The sequence below is a fragment of the Eleginops maclovinus genome, chromosome 20 (genome assembly GCF_036324505.1).
Source record: "Eleginops maclovinus isolate JMC-PN-2008 ecotype Puerto Natales chromosome 20, JC_Emac_rtc_rv5, whole genome shotgun sequence".
Lineage (NCBI taxonomy): Eukaryota > Metazoa > Chordata > Actinopteri > Perciformes > Eleginopidae > Eleginops > Eleginops maclovinus.
In genome coordinates this window covers 4,317,939-4,338,112 of record NC_086368.1, presented here as the reverse complement: position 1 = coordinate 4,338,112, position 20,174 = coordinate 4,317,939, and the positions used below count along the sequence as shown (strand labels likewise).

The 20,174-nt window shown below is 40.2% G+C and overlaps 1 protein-coding gene across 1 annotated transcript; it reads left to right on the top strand.

Moving 5' to 3' along the window:
• The first annotated feature begins 214 nt into the window (after positions 1 to 214).
• On the top strand, positions 215 to 10,562 carry pmepa1 (prostate transmembrane protein, androgen induced 1). The gene is given in 6 exon segments (XM_063909776.1): positions 215 to 328; positions 2,937 to 3,091; positions 4,897 to 4,950; positions 5,162 to 5,505; positions 6,320 to 6,416; positions 6,418 to 10,562. Coding segments are annotated over 6 exon segments (918 nt in total). The 5' UTR covers positions 215 to 270; the 3' UTR covers positions 6,628 to 10,562.
• Positions 10,563 to 20,174: the final 9,612 nt, after the last annotated feature.

Genomic DNA, 20,174 nt, shown 5'->3' with positions numbered 1-20,174 from the left:
GTGTGTGTCTGGACACTGTGGGAATGTGTGAGAAAAAGTATCAGACAAAGCTCGGTGCAGCCTCAGAGAGTGTGTGTCGCCCGGCGAGGACACACACGCCGTGTCGCAGCATCCTCAGGAGATGTAGTTTGGACTTCCAGTTTTAGTTTCTTTTCTTTTTGTTGTTTTTGTTGAGTTTTTCGGGGAGCAGAACATCTTCAGGTTACTGTCACAGGATTACAAACATCTACGGATTTAAGTTTGGGTGCGAGGGAAGATCTTTCAGAGACTATGCAGCCGTCATCAGGCACGCACAACCATGACAACTGTATTCAGACGCAGCTGTGCGGTGAGGAAACTACTTTATATTTCATAAATCCAGATACCTTCAAACCAAGGATTATACATTTCGCAGCTTTCTAATACTTGCATGTTGTGTAAGGCATCAATTAGTTAATTACCAGCCTAGGAAAAGCCAATTATTCCCCGGTTTCAGCTTCTTTAAGGTGGTGATTTGCTACTTTTCTGTGGTTTGTAGCTCTTAAAATAAAATATAGTTGAAGAAAATAGTTGGTCAAACAAAAGAAGGAATGTGAAGACTTCTTCCTAGACTTTGGCAGTTTTTGGTTGCCAGGTTCTGAAGATCCCTCTTTTTATTTGATTATAGGTTGAATTCTGTTGGGTTTATTATTCCTAATAATCCATCTAGTCTGCAACTACAGGTTTTGAGCGAGTCGTCAGAGGAAATGAGAGGAATATTTCCTGGCATTTTTGCAGAAAAAAACCTTTAACGATAATGACCATCAAAATATTTAGCAAGTATTTATCTATCTATCTACCATGCAGGTGGCTATGGACCTCGATTAGTTTTGTGTGTGTCTGAAATACCTGACTTTCCCGTACATGTACTACATTGTGATTGGACGGCCTTTATTAATCTAGTTCTGCTGTAAAAGTCAAGTTTGGATTCAGTGCAAAGTTCCTGAGCATTGCTGCTGAGCTGTGTTTTAAACCCACTTCCTGTTGTTGATCACATGATCAGTTGTGTGTTATTTCAGTGTTTCCCTCTCTACCTGTTTGGGATGTGTTTATGTTTTGATCTAATGTGTTGGTGTCACCTCAAGTCAAGTCAAGTCTTGTTTTTAAAGTAAATTTAGATAAAATATTAATTAAGAGGCCTCTGTACATGTTTGGGAATCATGCATGAATGGATAAAATCATAAAAGTTATGACTGAGTTACAAGAGTCAGCTGACTGAGTGTGTGTGTCTTTATGATGGGTAATGGTCAGAGGAACACAACATGACTGTGAGAACTGTCTGAAAACCAGTGTGTGTGTGTGTGTGTGTGTGTGGTGTGTGTGTGTGTGTGTGTGTGTGTGTGTGTGTGTGTGTGTGTGTGTGTGTGTGTGTGTGTGTGTGTGTGTTGTGTGTTTGTCTGGTTTATGTTCTGCTGTCTGACTTGGACCTGACCTCCACCCGCTCCCTGTGAAAAAAAAGTGTGAGAAAATGCTCCATAAGGGTGTGGCAGACTGCCTCTAAACAAAGCTAACCCTGTCCATGTCTGCCTCTGTGTGTGTGTGTGTGTGTGTGTGTGTGTGTGTGTGTGTGTGTGTGTGTGTGTGTGTGTGTGTGTGTGTGTGTGTGTGTGGTTTTTGGGGTGTGTGGTGTGTGTCTGACTCTGCATAAGGACTACATATCTGTCTGGACTGTGTCTGAGAACCTTTTTTCTCTCACACAACAGAAACATGCAAATATGTAGTTGAATTAACATTTCACAATGAAGCATGTGGAATCAGACACTATTTATTCATTTATCAGAATTGTCTTTTTTTCCAAGTAGTTTCATACATACACAGAATTTGCTTTGGAGTATAGCGATGCAGACTAAACACAGTAAGAGGAATTACGTTTCTTTTTTTAAAGATTCAGTTTGAAATAATTTCAAAATCATAAAACCACAAAATGAATACAATGAATATACAAATTATATGTACACAAATAATATGACAGTTTGCTCCAACAAATTCAATATGCACAGTTTATCAGAGTTTACTCCTGAATGTAGTAACATTAGGGCTAATGTGTATTTCTTTATATTATTTAAAAATAAGAAAACCCTGAACAAAAATGTAAATCACTCATGCGTAAAACATCAAAAATAATATTAGTGTAAATATATGACATTTGATCCGTGACATTTCTGGAATACATAAATAAGGTGCCATAGTACATCATTGTTTAATGCCAATATTTTTCCAAAGCTATCCGCAATTTTCCCCTTAATTTTCATCTTCTTTTTTTAACCTTTACCTTTATATTAAGCATTCATTTTTTCTTTTTTTTATCTGATGCTGTAAAAACAAAACTGTATTACTTTGTGTGAGGTAGTGTGTCCGCCCACCAATCAGAACCCATGTGGTTCAATTCCCAGCCAATTCATTCCACATTGTGATGTGTCCTTGGGCAAAGACTCACAATGGCAAACGGTGTGTGTGTGTGTGTGTGTGTGTGTGTGTGTGTGTGTGTGTGTGTGTGTGTGTGTGTGTGTGTGTGTGTGTGTGTGTGTGTGTGTGTGTGTGTGTGTGCGTGCGTGCGTGCGTGCGTGCGTGCGTGCGTGCGTGCGTGCGTGTGTGTCCATGAGCAGGTGGCACCTTATGGCAGCCTCTCTGTGTGTGTGAATGTGTGTGAGTGGCTGAAGGCTGACATATAAAGCGCTTTGAGGGGTTGGAAAAGCACTGTTCCATTTACCATTTACTTAAGATTAGGAAAGGAAAGTTATATAAAAAGATGTGTCCATTGTATGAGGCAAGAGACAAAACACTGCCTCCTACAATTCCCATAAGGCAACTGGATAGAATCTTAGAGAACCTCCTCCTGGTCCTCAGGAGACTTAAAGCTGAGTTCTGGACTAACCGCACGTAAACTGACCTCCATCTCTGTCCCTGTGTGGCTGCAGCCCAGCTGGAGTTCGTCCAGATCCTGGTGATCGTGGTGGTGATGATGGTGATGGTGGTGGTCATCACCTGTCTGCTGAACCACTACCGCCTATCAGCTCGCTCCCTGCTCTCCAGACACGCCCCCACCCGCCGGAGACACCTGCCACTGGCCAGCGTGAGTACCACAGATACACCTGAACACGTGCAGAGGTGCAAGAAGTACTCAGATGTTGTACAATGTAAAGAATGCTCATAAACATACAAGTTCCCTCGGTCTGCAAAGATCCAGGTTTTTAGTTGTATTGAGAAGTATCGAAGTTATTTTTTGTAGTGGAGAAAAAAGTGCAATATTGGCTACCAAAATGTAGTGCAGTAAATGTACTCAAATTAAAGTACTCAGATGAAAGTAAGTCATAAATGTAATTTATCAACATGTCTCTTTCATACCTGTTAAATGCTTAATGATGGAGGAAAAGTGAAAGTTACATTTATTCCTGTAAAAAATGTGGTTTTAGGTTAGCTTTCCTAGCAGATATTAATGAGTCAAATACAAATACAGCTGGATGTTTAAATGTATGCAGAAAAAACACATGGAACCCTGAAATGAAATCATTTGAATTACAGCCTGCATGTGGGTCTTTTATTTAAACGCCCAAATATCACTATAGAAACATGTGAAATAACTTTACATGACTCAATAAAAACATAACAGAAGTGACCCCACTGTACAGAACGAGTACAAAAGGTGTGTTCAGTGATTTAGTCACAGTTTCTACTGAGAGACAGAATCAGAGTGACAGCATGTGATCCTAGTTATTAAACACCGCCGCAGGCTAACGCTAACACACTGACTCATTATTCATTAAGGGCCACAGCACGCCTGCACACACACACACACACACACACACACACACACACACACACATGCACACATGCTGACTTACACCTGAGGCTTCTCCAAACATATGACTGCTACTGAATCACTGAGAGTGTGTGTGTGTGTGTGTGTGTGTGGCTCCAGTCTTCAAGTTAGATATGAGTAAAGGATGAAGCATAATCATGCACACACACACACAGACAGACAGACAGACAGACAGACAGACAGACAGACAGACAGACACACACACACACACACACACACACACACACACACACACACACACACACACACACACACACACACACAGCTCCTGATAAGCTCAGGGGAGTCATTGTCCCAGTTAATTTGGATTATCAGACTGATACACATACAGGCAGATAGACAGCGGAAGTGCCGCCTGAGAATAAAAAAATGACAAAAAGTTGGAAAAGTTCCTCCCAGACATTCTTTATAGAAGTTAAAAGCTGCTTTTGTCTCCTTTCTGCGAGGCATTGAGACACAACTGACAGTTCCACAACAGCGTGTGTATTCTTCCTGAAACTCTTTTAACAAACGCTGGGAAACTGGGTAATCTTTACAAAGTGAGGGTTGTGCAATACATCTGCGGCCTAAAAGATTAAAAAAAGTCATTTGAAAAATAGTATATTAATTGCCCTAACCAAGATGTAAACTGCAGTAAGATCTATGTGATTCACTAAGACATGAAGACAATACTTTATAAAAAAAGAGATTCATTTAAAAAGCCATGGAGTGTTCACGAACGAGCCTTTATTGGACAAAAAGTTTATCAAACAAAAATAAATCTAAAAAATAAATCATAATAAAAATAAAGAATAAATACAAAGTATAATAATAATGAAAGTGAACATACTTACCATATCATTGAACATTATAACCATATCATTTCAATGTATATATTGTTTTGAAAGCTATTGAAATAGCTTTATTGGCATTGGCCAGATGAGAATTACTACATGCACCTACACATACACATTTGGAAAATATCATCAATGGTTAAATGTATATTTTAATACATATAACTGATCATATATACATATATTGCATAAATAAATGTATATCTCTCTCTATCTTTCTCTCAGGAGGGGAGTCTGTGGTCTTCTGAGGGCACGGGGACAACCAGTGGTCTAAATGAGGTGAGTCATATTTTGTATTACATCTTTATTAAACAAAGACCATGTATCCAAATACTTTAATCACAAAAAGCGAAGAGAGGATTTATGCTAGATTTAGCTATTTGCATTTCCATCTACAGGTATAACAATAAACAAACACTTCAAACAAATTAATAACTGAAATTTAAACAGAAATAATTAAGCAGAAACACATCGTCCTTCCTCTTCTTAGCACCAGGTGTACAACCCCCGCCCCCCAGACAGAGGGGCCGCCTCGTCCTACCTGCAGCGGGACCCCCAGCCTCAGCCCACGCCCCAGCGCTTCCAGCACTCCTTCGCGCCGACGCGCTTCCAGCCGACGTACCCTTACCTGCCCCAGAGCCTCATCGACCTCCCCCCCACCATCTGCCTGTCGGACGGGGAGGAGCCGCCGCCGTACCAGGGGCCCTGCACGTTGCAGCTTCGAGACCCCGAGCAACAGATGGAGCTGAACCGAGAGTCGGTCCGAGCGCCACCCAACAGAACGGTGTTCGACTCCCACCCACTGCACCCGTCACGCTCCTGTCTGCAGGCCAGGTGACAATAACTGACTCATAGATCAAAGAGTGATGTGATGTGTTGACCGTAAAGCAGTGCAGGGATGACAGATTTTGTAGGCCGAACCTGAAGTAAGCATAAAAAGGGCTGACTCGAGTAAAACTAATGGGATTTTTCCATTGGATTTTGGAAAATGTGCAGATAAATGGCCATCTCTTGACTAAGATACTTAAACGTTTTGGTTCAGCAGGATAACCTCCACATATTAACACCGCTTTCATGAAAGTTGAAGCATAAATGCAATCTCCACATGTAAAGAGCTAACATTAGTCATGACTTCACATAGCTAAGCTAAAGGCAGCTAAGGTTCGGCGTGATTACGTTTATTTGCCACATTTAGACACATTCTAGCAACCGTAATGTAAAAGCTTTACACATTCACCAGTGCGGTATTAACTCAGAATCAGAATACCTTTAACAGATTTTATGCTAGAACTAAAGTCAAAAATCATGTCTTAACTATAGAACGTATTAGAAACTTACTAGAAACACATGCAAAAAACAGATTACTTTCAAGGTGAGGGAGCCCCAAAGTGCTTAAATGCTAACAAATTTCCAAGTTTTCCAACTCGTTCACCACTCAATCACACAGAATATGGACTAAAGTAAAGTACAAGCAGCGCTACTCTAAATGGTTCTTGAGTAAATGTTACTCTCTTGAACTGGGAAAAACCATATTTTAACCCTACATTTCTTTGACATTTTTACACTCTGTTATTTTTCTGCTCCTACATTTGGTTTTATCCTCGTTGGTCTGCGCCCATCAGTCTTATTTCTTGTTTTATACCTCCAGTCTGCAAGCCCCTCCCCCCAGCGTGCACTCGGGCGTCAGTGTGTTGGAAGCCCAGGAGTCCCGGCATCAGAAGCAAGCCTCTGGAGTGGAAGGAGCCCCCCCCGACCTACAGCGAGGTGATCGGGCACTACTACCACCCCACGTCCCTGCCCCCCGGCCACAATCATCGGACTGTATCCTCCTCGCAGGTCCCACCTTCCTCGTTCATACATGGCCTGCTGCGACCTCCACCTCAGCAGCACGGAAGCGTGGACAACAGGAACGCCCGGAATACGAAGGAGAAATCCCAGAAGCCCCAGCAGGTGTGACAGTACCGCTTCCTTAAAATAGAAAGAAACTGGATTTTGTCTGCTTGGAAGTGGTCCGTAGCCAATGAGGAATAACGTTGTAAAAATCCACTCTGAGGGTAATTTGTAGGGGGGTCAGTTTCCCCACTTCAAGGATCTCCTTTAGGTAAGAACCACATCACTCCTGCAGAGCAAAGTTGCAGGAGAAAATCTGGCACTTCCTGTTCCACACTTCCTATTTCCTGTCTGAGGAGCACTTCAGATGATGATGTCAGAGAAGAAGGGCAGATGGTGCAAAGGGAAGCCTCCTTCTTCCCTTGCTCCCTCCCTCCTCCATTAGACTGATCCTACTAGTCTCCATTCATTTTAAAAATGTACTTGTTTTGTTCGTTCCTATAGAACTTTTTATTTGTTTGTCTTTTTCGCGCTTAAAAGAAATCTTTCTATCCAGGCAAATGGCGAAATGTTGCAATCTTCTTGGTTCTTCCAGGTTTTTGTTTTTATTTCCTAGTGATAACCCCCCCCACCCCCCCCCCTTGCTGCTTTGACTCCATTATGTTCTTTGTCAAAAAAATGTTAGCAGCAACTCCTGCATCTGGCTTTAGCTGTATCACTGGGACATGTTAGCACGTTACCATATTTCCAAGATTTAGCTAGCGTTATCTGAACCTAGCTTAGCACATCACTAAGAGTCCCTGAGCTAAACGTTTCTGCCTTATATCGACCGATGCAGGAGCTGTCACTAAAATCCTTTTTTTACGTTATGTTTTCTAAAGAAGGTTTGCACAAAGTTCACGACTGTTCAACACAGAAAAAAAGGAATCCGCAATATGACTGATAAAGGAGAAAACAGAGAAAGTAGGGGTATTTTTCTAAACTTTATAGATTGTTATCGTTTCTGTTTTTACATGTTGTCTAGTTTTAGAAAAAGGAAACATCATTAATCTGTTGGGGTGCCAACTTTCACATTTTGCTACATACATGTATTACATTTTGAGTATATATACGAATACATGTGTGCAAACGGAGAGCGAAGTTAAAAGCACGAATTGAGAGTTATTTATATAAATGCTGAAAAGAATTGCACTATTTTTTAGTATGAGCAGATGGAACGTGTGAGACTGACTTACTTTGTAGGAGCTCTGTCAATTGAGGCGTGATATGAAAAGAAAAGAACAGAGATTTACCAGAGGGGCGGTGCACAGCAGAATGTATCACGGAAACATATTGGAGTCTGACTCTGGATCCACGAACTCGGATACCATTACCGTACCATTGATATAAAAACAAATAAATCCCTCATTTATGCAAGTATCCGAGTCTTGCGAGCCAACCATGAGTCAGCCTTCGACATGTGGGGCCCAATCGGAAACTCTGCTTGTAGCTCTCTCTCTTCCTATTGGCCGAATTGTTAGCCAATCCCAAAGCTGGCTGTTGCTACCAAAATGAGCCACCAGTCTTTTCACGTTAATCAGACTTTTTCACAAACGAACGTCTGACCTAATCACGACACTGTGTAAAGTAACAGGAGAGTAGTTAGTTGTATCCTGCTGTGTGTTCTTTTATTTTATTTTATGATAATTGAGTGAGAAGAGAGAGATAATGAAGATCAAAGCAACACCAAACGTCCTGTTCGAGTTGCATTACTTAAGGAAGGTAGCCATGTCGCCCTAAATGAGTGATACGCCGACTGTGCACTGCTGTGGCTGCACACACACCAACGTTTTCATTTAAAATGTGTCTCCCCTCTGGTGAGGTTATCTCTGTTGCAGGCATCGCTGAGCACTTTACTGCACCAGGAAAGAGACATCAATCTTCTGTCAGCCAGCAGCAGCCAGTAAAAGCTACGATAGAATCCTTTAATATAGATAGGTTAGAGTGTGAGATTTAGACCCACACTTTTAAAAGATGCATAGAGTTGTGCGCCAAAACTTGAAAACCTTTACAACAAATTATAAATGGAATCAGTGACTGATTATCCATAAAGCCAGACCTGGGTCTCAAAGAGTTTCATTGTCTTACAATTAAGAGTTTCAGTACAATTACAAACAATTCAAAAACCTAACTTTGAAAAATATGTTTGTGTTTCTATACGAAACTCTTATTAAAAAATCTAATAAATACATTTAATTAAGTTAAATGTTCGTCATACAAGCAGAATGTTGACTATATATTAAAAAAAGTCACATAAACGTGTTTTCTGTTTAAAGTTCAATTGAGTTAAGTTTAACTTTAAACAGTTAGAACTGTTGCTAGTTCATTTAAATGCTAGTGCCCTAACCCTAACCCCTAAATCAGAATATTTTATTTTGAAATTTGATGATGAATGTCAGCATCAAAATATCTGTTTGATACTCAGTCTGGCTTTGAAAAGTTATTTTTTGTTCCTATCTTTGTGGATTTTTCACTTTTGGAGCACAACTCTTTGTGCTTCTCGCAGCACCAGAGGAGCTGTCTCATACTAAACACACTGAAGTGTTGACAAGTGACACAAGTGTTTACAGCAGCTCTTCTTCTGTCATCTCTTTCAGTGCGTGGGACTAAAGGTTAAACTAAAGTAGAAAGACTAGGACGTGAAGACATTTGTAGTTTGAGTCTTTTGAGTGTTGAGTTTGTTAGATTTTTTGTTGATGTGACGCTTTAGTGTCCAGTCTTTATGCAACAGCGCCCTCCGCAGGGACCGAACCAATCACAGCTAAAACTCCTGATGCTGAGTCAGCGGAATTTAGTGAAAGAAGAGAGAGTCAAAAGGCCAAAAAAAGACATTTTATAACATTTACAAAAATCCATTGAACAGTGGAAGTTAACATTCCTGTTGTTGAACTCTGTCTCAAACTCCTGAAAAAATACAGATAATCAGAAGTAATGTCTTTGCGATTCCCTCCCCCCATCTGTTCACTGTCTCTCTTCCTCCTCTTGTGTAGTATATATCACAATGTAAAGAAATTAATCTCTTGACCCAAAGCAGCTAAAGGAGTGACGAGTGGATCAATCAGAATGTAAATCACCTCGTAATGACATTATAAGCCCCCAAACACAAGTTTAGATAATTTATTAACCTTCCTCCCCTTCCTTTTATCACCTTTCCCTCCATCAGTATTATACTTGTGTTTGGACCAGGCATTTCCTTTAAAATGGTTTGGTTCCCTGCAGGGTTGCAGCGGGTATGAGAAGGCAGGACAGGCTCTGAATAGGGCGTCACAGTAGAAATAAATAATAGAAATAGTGATGATTATTTAAAATAATGTGCCTACAGTAGGGCGCATTGAGAAGTGAAACAGTGTAGAATCAATCTCTCGCTTCAGGGAAACCTGCGCTGGCTGACGAATCAAAACTAGACGGGAGGAGGGATGAGAGAGAACACAAATCACACTATAACTGACTCACACACACACACACACACACGTTGGTATGTTTACATGCAAAGAGGAGATAACAATTAATTTACTACCCTTCAGTTTTTTAACATTCTATGTGACAGCTTAAGGAATCATTTACCCTTAAAATGATCATTTGTGTACTCACTTTGTGTTATATGTGAAGAAAACGTGTGTACTTGTATCTGCAGCATGCCTCCACAGTGACCAGGAATCAAACACCTGAGAAAATTCTTCATGAATTCATTTAAATGCGGGCCCAAGTTTATCTCTAATATATATAAACATATGTTCACAAATTCTCGCACAACTCTTTCAGTATAATCAAATTGTCTTTTATTTCAAGTATATGCTCACTACTTTCAAAAAACACACATTTTGCTTAAATCTTAACATTTAAAAAGAAATCTGACGACGTTTAACTAGCACGCCTGTGTGAGGCTGTTTATGTTTTAAATAGTGAGGGTTTTAACCAAAATGGCATGTAATTGTGAGGTGGTGAGCATACAACTGGAATATCTGACTTGGATTATACTGCACAGTGAAAAACTGAAACGTTGACTTTAGTTTATTTAGTTTAATTTACATACTTAGGTTAGTTGAAGCAATTACTATTTTTTATTAAACTTAATATGACTGCTTTCCACTAACCTAATAAACATATGTGAAATCTGTTGAGATAATACATTTAATTTAAGTCAACGTTTCACTTTTTTCAGTGTGTGTGTGTGTGTGTGTGTGTGTGTGTGTGTGTGTGTGTGTGTGTGTGTGTGTGTGTGTATGCATGCACGTGTCCTGGGAAAGACCTCCAGCTGTCTAGACAAAAACTAAACACACACATGCAGAGCAGACTATACAAACACACACAGGTGCACACCATCACACACACATATCTTTATTATTGTGGACAACACAAGAAAAACATTTATCCAACACACACACACACACACACACACACACACACACACACACGCACACACACACACACACACACACAGAGTCCTCCTCCTCCTCCTGTCGGAACGAGCTCTTCCTGTTACATAGCGATACCTGCTGTCCAATGACAGAGCTCCTTTCCCCCAGCCTTCGCTCCCATTGGCTGGCTGTTTTTTTTCGTGTTCTCCTTGGAAGTGTTTTTATTTTTGTTGCTATGTTGTAAATGTGCCTGCCTGGCGAAAAGTGAGTGGCTAGTTTGGGCTGTCAATCATCCCAGGCCACGCCTCCTTACTGTCTCAGAGGATGCTGATTGGATGAGGATGATGATGAGATTGAGGATGATGAAGATGTTTTTGATAGAGCGTTGCAATACACCTACTATTTGCCTTTTTGATAATATTAGTCATATTTTAACGTAGTGTTCTTAATGTACGTTTTTTGTTATTGTTGTTGTTATTATTGTTGTTTATTCACTTGAGAACAAAACCTTTTTCTTCGATCCATCGTCACACAATTTTATTATTTTTTTGGAGTGTAAAACTACCTACCACAGGAGAGCTGCAGATGATTGGGAGGACGTGTAAATACAACACTTTCAAAGTGCCACCTGTAGTTTCAAGAGCAACCATTTGTGCAAACCAACTCTATGAACCCATTTTATTCTGAGGTCACAATGCACTCACTGCATGTCACAGGAAGTTCCTGTGCGCTACACCTCGAGTCATCGGCTGTCCTCGCCTGGCCAGCGTCTACATGTGTGCCTTCTGCTGGCCGGGCGTAACGGAGGCCTCCCTCTGCGATGAACCCGTCAAATACTCTGTAACAATACTCCCATACTGTTGCCTTTTGACACTGAAAGCACCAACATATTAATAAAGTACTTCAAATAACACGGCCAGGATGTATGGAAGTCTATTCAAGGCACGAAAAGAGAAAAACATTTCTTAAATACAACGGTACTTAGAAATGTAAAGTCTGTTGTTGACAACTTGGGAGACGTGAACATCTGTAAATTCATTTCAACTGCATAAATAAATCCGCTGAAGAAGGTTTCTATAAACGCTTACAAAGCAGCACAAAGTTGTTTTTGACCCAAAATACTCAAAATGATGACTTACCTAAGGGAAAATGTAATGATGAAAGTCAATACTACTAGATGTGCAATCTTTTTTACTGCGTCAGAATATTGTCAACAACAGAAGTTGCATCTTTGAATTAATATCTGATGCTTTTACAATTTTTTTCTTACATCTGATAAGCTATTTTCTCTTTTCTTGGCAAAAATGGGCTTCCATAACGAAGAATGAAGAAAAACAGTTTCTTATGCTGCGTTCCAGAGGAAGCCGGACACTGTTTTAATATGTAGATATAATATCTGCAGATGTGTGTTTGTTTTATATCAAAGATGCATCATTTTAGCGAGCTAACTTTCTGTGTGGATTTTAACTGTTGGATAGCAAACAATGCTAACAGTTATTAAAAAACAACCCTACAAACTGTTATTTTCCGCATTTTTTAACTTAAGATTGAGTCAACTACGACCTACCATGATGATGTAGTTTGGACTTCTGATATTTAATGGAACGCAACACAAGACACAACGTTACAAGTAAAAAATAAACAGAAATAAGTCTCCGGCCTCAAACACATCATTAAAGACATTTCCAAAGAAGGAATCATCCTAAACCCGACTCTTGAACAAGAGTTACACCTGACTTGAACTTTCTTTTTTATTTTGGGTTAAACACTTTGCTTTACAATTTCCTTTTTTCCAGTTCCTGTAACTCTTAACAAGTATTTTAGTACACAATAACACACGAGTACTTCGTTTTAAAGAGCGGTGCAGACTGGAGAAAAGAAGGTGTGAAAGAAACTGTTTTCCTCCTTTGTGTTTTTGCTCCTGTTTTTTCCTGCTCTTTGAATCAGCGTTGCACAGCGCCTTTCCTCTGACAATGTTGAACATTTTTTTGAAAAAACACTCTCTTTTTTTGTTGCAATATGTGTGCGTATTTAAGCAAAACCTCAATATCTTACAGGCAGTGACTATTGTAGAAGTCTTCCACCTGTTCAGTTTTATCCTGCAAGCATCTTCACGATTAAATGTGGGACATGTACAATAGTTTTCTTTCTGGTTTAAATGTAGAAAAGGTTCATTCTCTCTTCCTCTGAAGTGGAAGAGCGATGGAGTTTAAACCTGTTCACAGCATGGCTCACACTCTTATATACAGGCCTACTTATCCTCAATGGTAATACCTGCTTACTTGTGTATTAAACCTGTTTATTTTATTTATATTGGATGGTCTACGTGCTGCGAGGTTTGTTATGTTGTTGTTTTTCTTCTGTTTGTTACAAACTGAAGACAATGGTTTATCGTTGTTGTCACAGAACATGGTATGAATTGGACACATTTCAGTTAGCCTTTAAAAAATGAATTAAAAAGTTTTATAAATATGTCCACGTCTCCTTTTTTATTTATTTATTTTACTTTAAATAAATATGAGTTACATTAACAGAACATTCTTTTGGTTACATAATACTTTTTTAATTTGAAACTTTACTGAACATATATGAGTTATGTCAATGTTAGTTTATCTTATTTTAAATATATATGTGTAAAGGTAAGATTGACAGAAAATATTTGAGAGTACTATATATTTCATCCATCCATCCATCTTCTCCCGCTTATCCGTCAGGGTCGCGGAGGTAACAGCTCCAGCAGAGAGCCCCAAACTTCTCGTTCCCTGGCCACATCAACCAGCTCTAAATGGGGGATTCCAAGGCGCTCCCAGGCCAGAGAAGAGATATAATCCCTCCACCTGGTCCTAGGTCTACCCCTCGGTCTCTTCTCAGCTGGACGTGCCTGGAACACCTCCCTAGAGAGGCGCCCAGGTGGCATCCTCACTAGGTGCCCGAACCACCTCAACTGGCTCCTTTCAACACGAAGGAGCAGCGGTTCTACTCCGAGTCCCTCCCGGATGACTGAACTTCTCACCTTATCCCTAAGGGAGATGCCAGCCACCCTGCGGAGAAATCCCATTTCGGGCCGCTTGTATCCGCGATCTCGTTCTTTCGGTCATGACCAATCCTTCATGACCATAGGTGAGGGTAGGAACGAAGATGGCCCGGTAGACAGAGAGCTTTGCCTTCTGGCTCAGCTCTCTTTTCGTCACAACGGTGCGGTAAAGCGACTGCAGTACCGCTCCCGCTGCTCCGATTCTCCGGCCCATCTCACGCTCCATTGTTCCCTCACTCGAGAACAAGACCCCGAGATACTTGAACTCCTTCACTTGGGGTAAGGCTTCATTCCCTACCTGGAGTGGACAGTCCATCGGTTTCCTGCTGAGAACCATGGCCTCAGATTTGTAGGTGCTGATCCTCATCCCAGCCGCTTCACACTCGGCCGCAAACCGATCCAGTGAATGCTGAAGGTCACAGACCGATGAAGCCATTAGGACCACATCATCTGCAAAAAGCAGATGTGCAATCCTTAGCCCACCAAACTGCAGACCCCTTCCCCCACGACTACGCCTCGAAATCCTGTCCATGGATATCACAAACAAGATTGGTGACAAAGCGCAGCCCTGGCGGAGGCCAACCCTCACCGGAAATCGGTCCGACGTGCTACCGAGGACCCGGACACAGCTCTTGCTTTGGGAGTACAGAGATTGGATGGCCCTGAGTAGAGACCCCTCACCCCATACTCCCGCAGCACCTCCCACAGTATCTCCCTGGGAACCCGGTCATACGCCTTCTCCAAATCCACAAAGCACATGTAGACCGGATGAGCGTACTCCCAGGCCCTCTCCAGGATCCTTGCGAGAGTGAAAAGCTGGTCCGTCGTTCCACGACCAGGACGAAAACCGCATTGTTCCTCTTCAATCTGAGGTTCGACAATCGGCCGGACCCTCCTTTCCAGCACCTTAGAGTAAACTTTCCCGGGGAGGCTGAGTAATGATAGATAGAATCGGAGGATGAAACCCTCTTTATTAGTCACATACATGCACACAGCAGAGCACACACAGTGAAATTGTTCCTCTGCATTTAACCCATCCTAGTACTAGGAGCAGTGATGCCTCTGTAATTGGCACACACCCTCTGATCCCCCTTTTTAAAGAGAGGAACCACCACCCCGGTCTGCCACTCCTTCGGTACTGTTTCCGACTTCCACGCAATGTTGATGAGACGTGTCAACCATGACAGTCCCCCAACACCCAGAGCCTTCAGCATTTCTGGGCGGATCTCATCCACCCCCGGGGCTTTGCCCCTGTGGAGTTGTTTAACTACCTCAGTGACTTCCCCCCATGAGATTGGAGTTGATCCCCCTTCATACTCCAGCTCCGCCTCTAACATAGAGGGCGGAGTTGTCGGATTCAGGAGTTCCTCAAAGTGTTCCTTCCACCGCCCTAACACACTATCAGTTGAGGTCAACAGCGTCCCATCCTTACTGTACACAGCTTGGATGGTTCCCTGCATCCCCCTCCTGAGGTGTCGGACGGTTTTCCAGAACAACTTTGGTGCCGACCGAAAGTCCTTCTCTATGGCTTCTCCGAACTTCTCCCACACCCGCTGCTTTGCCTCGGCCACGGCTGAGGCGACTGCCCTTCGGGCCTGTCGATACCTTGCAACTGCATCAGGAGTACCCAGGATAACATATCCCGGAAGGCCTCCTTCTTCTTCTTTAAATATTTGTATATATATTTAAAGTAATGAATGGCCAACTGACTGGCCACTTTATTAGGTACACCTGTTACTCGTTAACGCAACTATGTAATCAGCCAATCACATGGCAGCAACTCAATTCATTTAGGCCTGTAGAGAGGTTTAAGAAGACCTGGGGAAGTTCAGACAGCATCTGAACGGGGAAGAAAGGTGATTTAGGTGACTTTGAACGTGCTATGGTTGTTGGTGGAACATGGAACTTATATTTAAAATAAATATATACATTCGCAGGGGAAACTTGTCTATTTATCTACTAAAGCAGATGTGAAAGGTTTATACAAAAATAAAACAAAAAAGAAATGTACAACAAGTTCATTACTAATACTTAGTTGACATTTTATATTGCATACTACCTAAAGTGAAGATCTGAACACTCTGTACACCTCTGCTGATGAACAACCTGATCTATCCAGCAGATGGCGCTCTTCACTTCTGTTTCTTGTCTGATTTACTGTTATACCTCAGTTACTACCTATAATTCCTTGTATTGAGGGGTTTGTTTCCTGCTTTCCGTTAAAAACGCTTCGATGTCATCACTTGGTGAGCATAACCTAAAATCCTAAATTAAAAATAAGGTATTTTGTCATAATAAGAGTTTTTTTTACTTCGCCTAAACTCAACAAAGCTTTATTCATAAAAGGGTCATTCCTAGTATTTGGTGCCATTTGAGTCCCATTGACATAATATGGTATATTTTCTGTACAAATGGGCTTCTACTTATTTCTAAACCCTTTTCTTGTATGCTTAACCACCCTCTACCATAGGACACAATTATATGTACACAGGATAAATGAATTTAAAATAAAATAGTCTGATTTTAGCACAAGTACACTAAAATACTATGTCCCCAGACATGTTTGCGTGACTTCAGTTACATATATAAGTAAGGAAAATCTAATAAATTCAAGGTTTTTCATCATTTCTGTATTGTCTTATTTAAAGTATTTCTCACCAGATGTTATTTTCTGTTATTAATGCATTTTAAATGCTTAAAATCTTTCAAATATGTTATGTCCCTGAGTCAACTGTCCCCCCTGTTACTCTGATGAGAATTCCATAGAACGCATCATCTGACTATTCTTTTAGTCACATGACTCTCTAATGTAACAATATTTTTGGAGGGAAAACATTCAAGAAGAAGCAGAGTAAGTACCACTCTTTACTCAACATTTATTTCAATGTTTTATAAAGGTTTACTGATGAGGTCAAGCATAACACGTCCACCCTGTATTATGTATTAATGTATTAATTTGCTGTATACTTCCAAAAAAGATGATTTGAAATAGTATGCATGTATTTGTCAGGGAATGGCGCCATTGTCTGCAGCTGAAAAGCAGCGGCGCTACAGGGCACGTCGTGACACTGACCCTGAGAGAAGAGAGAAATATCTCAATAATGAGAAAGAGAAGTGGAGAAAGGACAGAGAGGAAGGAAGAAAAAAGAAAGTGGCAGATCTCAGTGAAAGAGATCAGAGAGCACAGAGAAATAAATGGCGAGAAAAGAAAAGAAAGCAGAGGGATAGTGCCAAAGGCAGGACGGCATTTGAGGCAATGACCACTCCTCCCCCTGTGAAAGGAACAATGAAAATACATCAAGTCCTCAGTTCCTCTCCGGGAACAATTCAATACCGGGACATAACTTGCCTTTGCCAGGCAGACAAAGGTGTGCTGGACTGTGCATGCTATGACCTGAAGGAGGTGAGCATGGGTCAAGAGGCAAGCATGGGTCAAGAGGCAAGCCTGCATTGCACCGAAGGACCATCACGGCCTGAGAACATCTCAAAAGGCAACATTGGTCAGTGGTGCATTATCAATTATGATGGTGAGCCCTACCCAGGCATCATCTTGGAGGTTGAGGATGATGTACAAGTAAAATGCATGCACAAGAATGGCACCAACAAGTTCTACTGGCCAAGTCCACGAGAGGACATTTCATGGTACAGGGATGACCAGGTTGTGTGTCTAATGAAAGAGCCACAACCTCTGAATAAGAGGTCAGTTCAGCTGGAGAAGATGGTGTGGGATTTTGTTGGAAAACACATGGGTTGCTGGTCTGTTCCATAACTGTCTCCGTCTGTGTCTGTCTCTGTCTGTCTTGTTGTTGCATAGTTGAGAGGTGAGAGGTGTGAGTGATTTTTGGTGTACAGAGAGTTTGTTCAATGTGGACATGCATCTACATGAGTTTGTTGAGAGGTGCTAAATGTTTCTTGAATGTTTGTTGTTCACTGGTTTGATGTCCACCCTGTTACTTCCTGTCCACCCTGTTTCTCCTCTGTCCATCCTGTTACCTGTGTGTGTTTTTTATGTTAATTAAATCAAATCAACAAATGTAATGCATGTCTCTGTGGTTATTTGAAGGGAATGAATCAGCAAAATAAATGTACTTAAAAATGGGTTCAAATTCCATTTATATTCCTTTTAAATCTAAAAGAAATGTGTTGAAATTACATTGTGCCTTAAACTGAACATGGCCTCTTTCAATATAATGCTTGTTTATGCATACTTTCTGAAAATATCCTTGCAGGGTGAAATGAGGGACATTGTAGCTCTTAGAAAATGTAAATATTACTAAAACTGTGCATTCAAAACAGTTATCAAGAGGAATGAGAATGTCCCATAACAGGGTGGACATTTGGCTTACGTCATGTGTGAAGAATTTGGTAAAAAAACATTACAGTATAATATCCATAGCTGGACCAATACATTTTTCTTATAGTTTGAAAATCCCTCTTTCAGATGAAATGTTAAAAACATCAAACATTTTGTAGTTTTTGATTGAAAGTTACCATGCTGAAATGGCACCGAATAGTAAGATTGACCCAAAAATGACTTCACATTTTATCCCTGAACCTGGATTTGAACATTCAAAGAATCAATTCAGCCACCTAAATATAAAAAGTTATAAAATAGATCAAATAAACAACAAAATTCAATAATAATAATTAGGTTAAACAATTAAAAGATAAAAAGACCAACTTAAAAGTAACTGTCACTAATAAAACTGTTAAATAATTAAACCTGTTAAAACCACAAAACATGTTTTAAAACAATGTAAAATAAAAAGTGAACAGATACTAAAAACTCCATTTAAAAAGAGGGGTGTTGCTAATAAAAAGCTCATTTAAAAAGATGTGTCTTTAGCTACTGTTTAAAAATGTCTACCAAGAGTTAGTGTGTGTTACAACATCTCACTTGCTTTTATTTACATGTTTTTTCATTCATGCAGTTTAACTCTCACAGATCATCCTCCATGAAGGCAGTGTTATGGTCTTTGTCACATGAAGAAATGCAGCTATTAAAGTTGTTTCCTCAGATTAACTGTACCTGTCTGACTTGTCAGGTAGCAGCTGTAATTATAGAGAAACATATTTCAAACGACTGGTGATAAAACCCGTTACTCTGAGAAGAGCAGGTGTAAAATAACTGTATTAATGCTGTCCTCGTAAGAGTCGCTGTGACTGCTATTGTTGTCTTTCTTTGTCATGAAAAGTGCTATATCAATTAAATCTATTATTATTATTATTATTGTTATTGTTAGTCATTAAGTCAAAATGAGTGTTAGGGGAGCAGTGTTTGTTCATACTTTTGGCAGTGTCTGTAAATACATTTATTTTTTATGGATGTTTGACTATATCATTTGTCCCTTGAAAAGAAGAACCTGTAGCATATTCTTTATATTTTCATCCAAATGGCTATTTGTTTATATGTTAATTTATTATTGCTTTTTCCCCTCCATTTCCATACTTTTAACTCCACTATATTTATCTCATTACTTACTACTACATACAATAATCAAGTAGTTTATGTGGTATTAAAGTAAAGTAGATTTGATATAATCTAGCACCATTACTCAGGGAAAAGAAATTACAATGCAGGACTTTTATTTCCTAATGCGGCTTTGTCACATTTTGGTATCGATAGTCAGAATGTCAGGACATTCTTTTACTGTCGATATAAAGTTGAAGCTAACTCTAAAGCACAACCTTGGAATGAGAGACAGATGAGGACTTACAGCTGTTGATAATTATAATTTATAATATAATAACAGAAAAGGAAGCGAAGAGAGGCAAAGATAAAGTCCCGATCAGCTGGGATCTGAGATGTTTCTTTATTAACATCTCAGGCAGACAGATCAGTAGATTCAGATACTGCGAATACTTCATGTTTTCTCTTTGATCCCGTCATCTTGACGGTTACTTGTTCACAATTGCAATAAAGAAAAGTATTATAAGTAGCAAATATCTTTATTTTTGCTTTTCTGGAAAATATTGATCTTGCCTAAAAAGTTTTACTTATATTCTTAATGTAGTAAAAAATATTCTCCCCTCATGTTTTCTTCATAAACCTGGATCTTATCCTGAGTGATTACTCACAAATCCTGTATTTTAATCACTCACTAATACTTGTAAAATACACACTATAAAAAGTTTGCTCTTATGTCATCTTTTTGCATCAGGAGGTTTTACCCCAAAAATATTCTCCCCTCATGTTTTCTTCACAAACCTGGACCTTATACTGAAAGTTTGACCTCTCAACC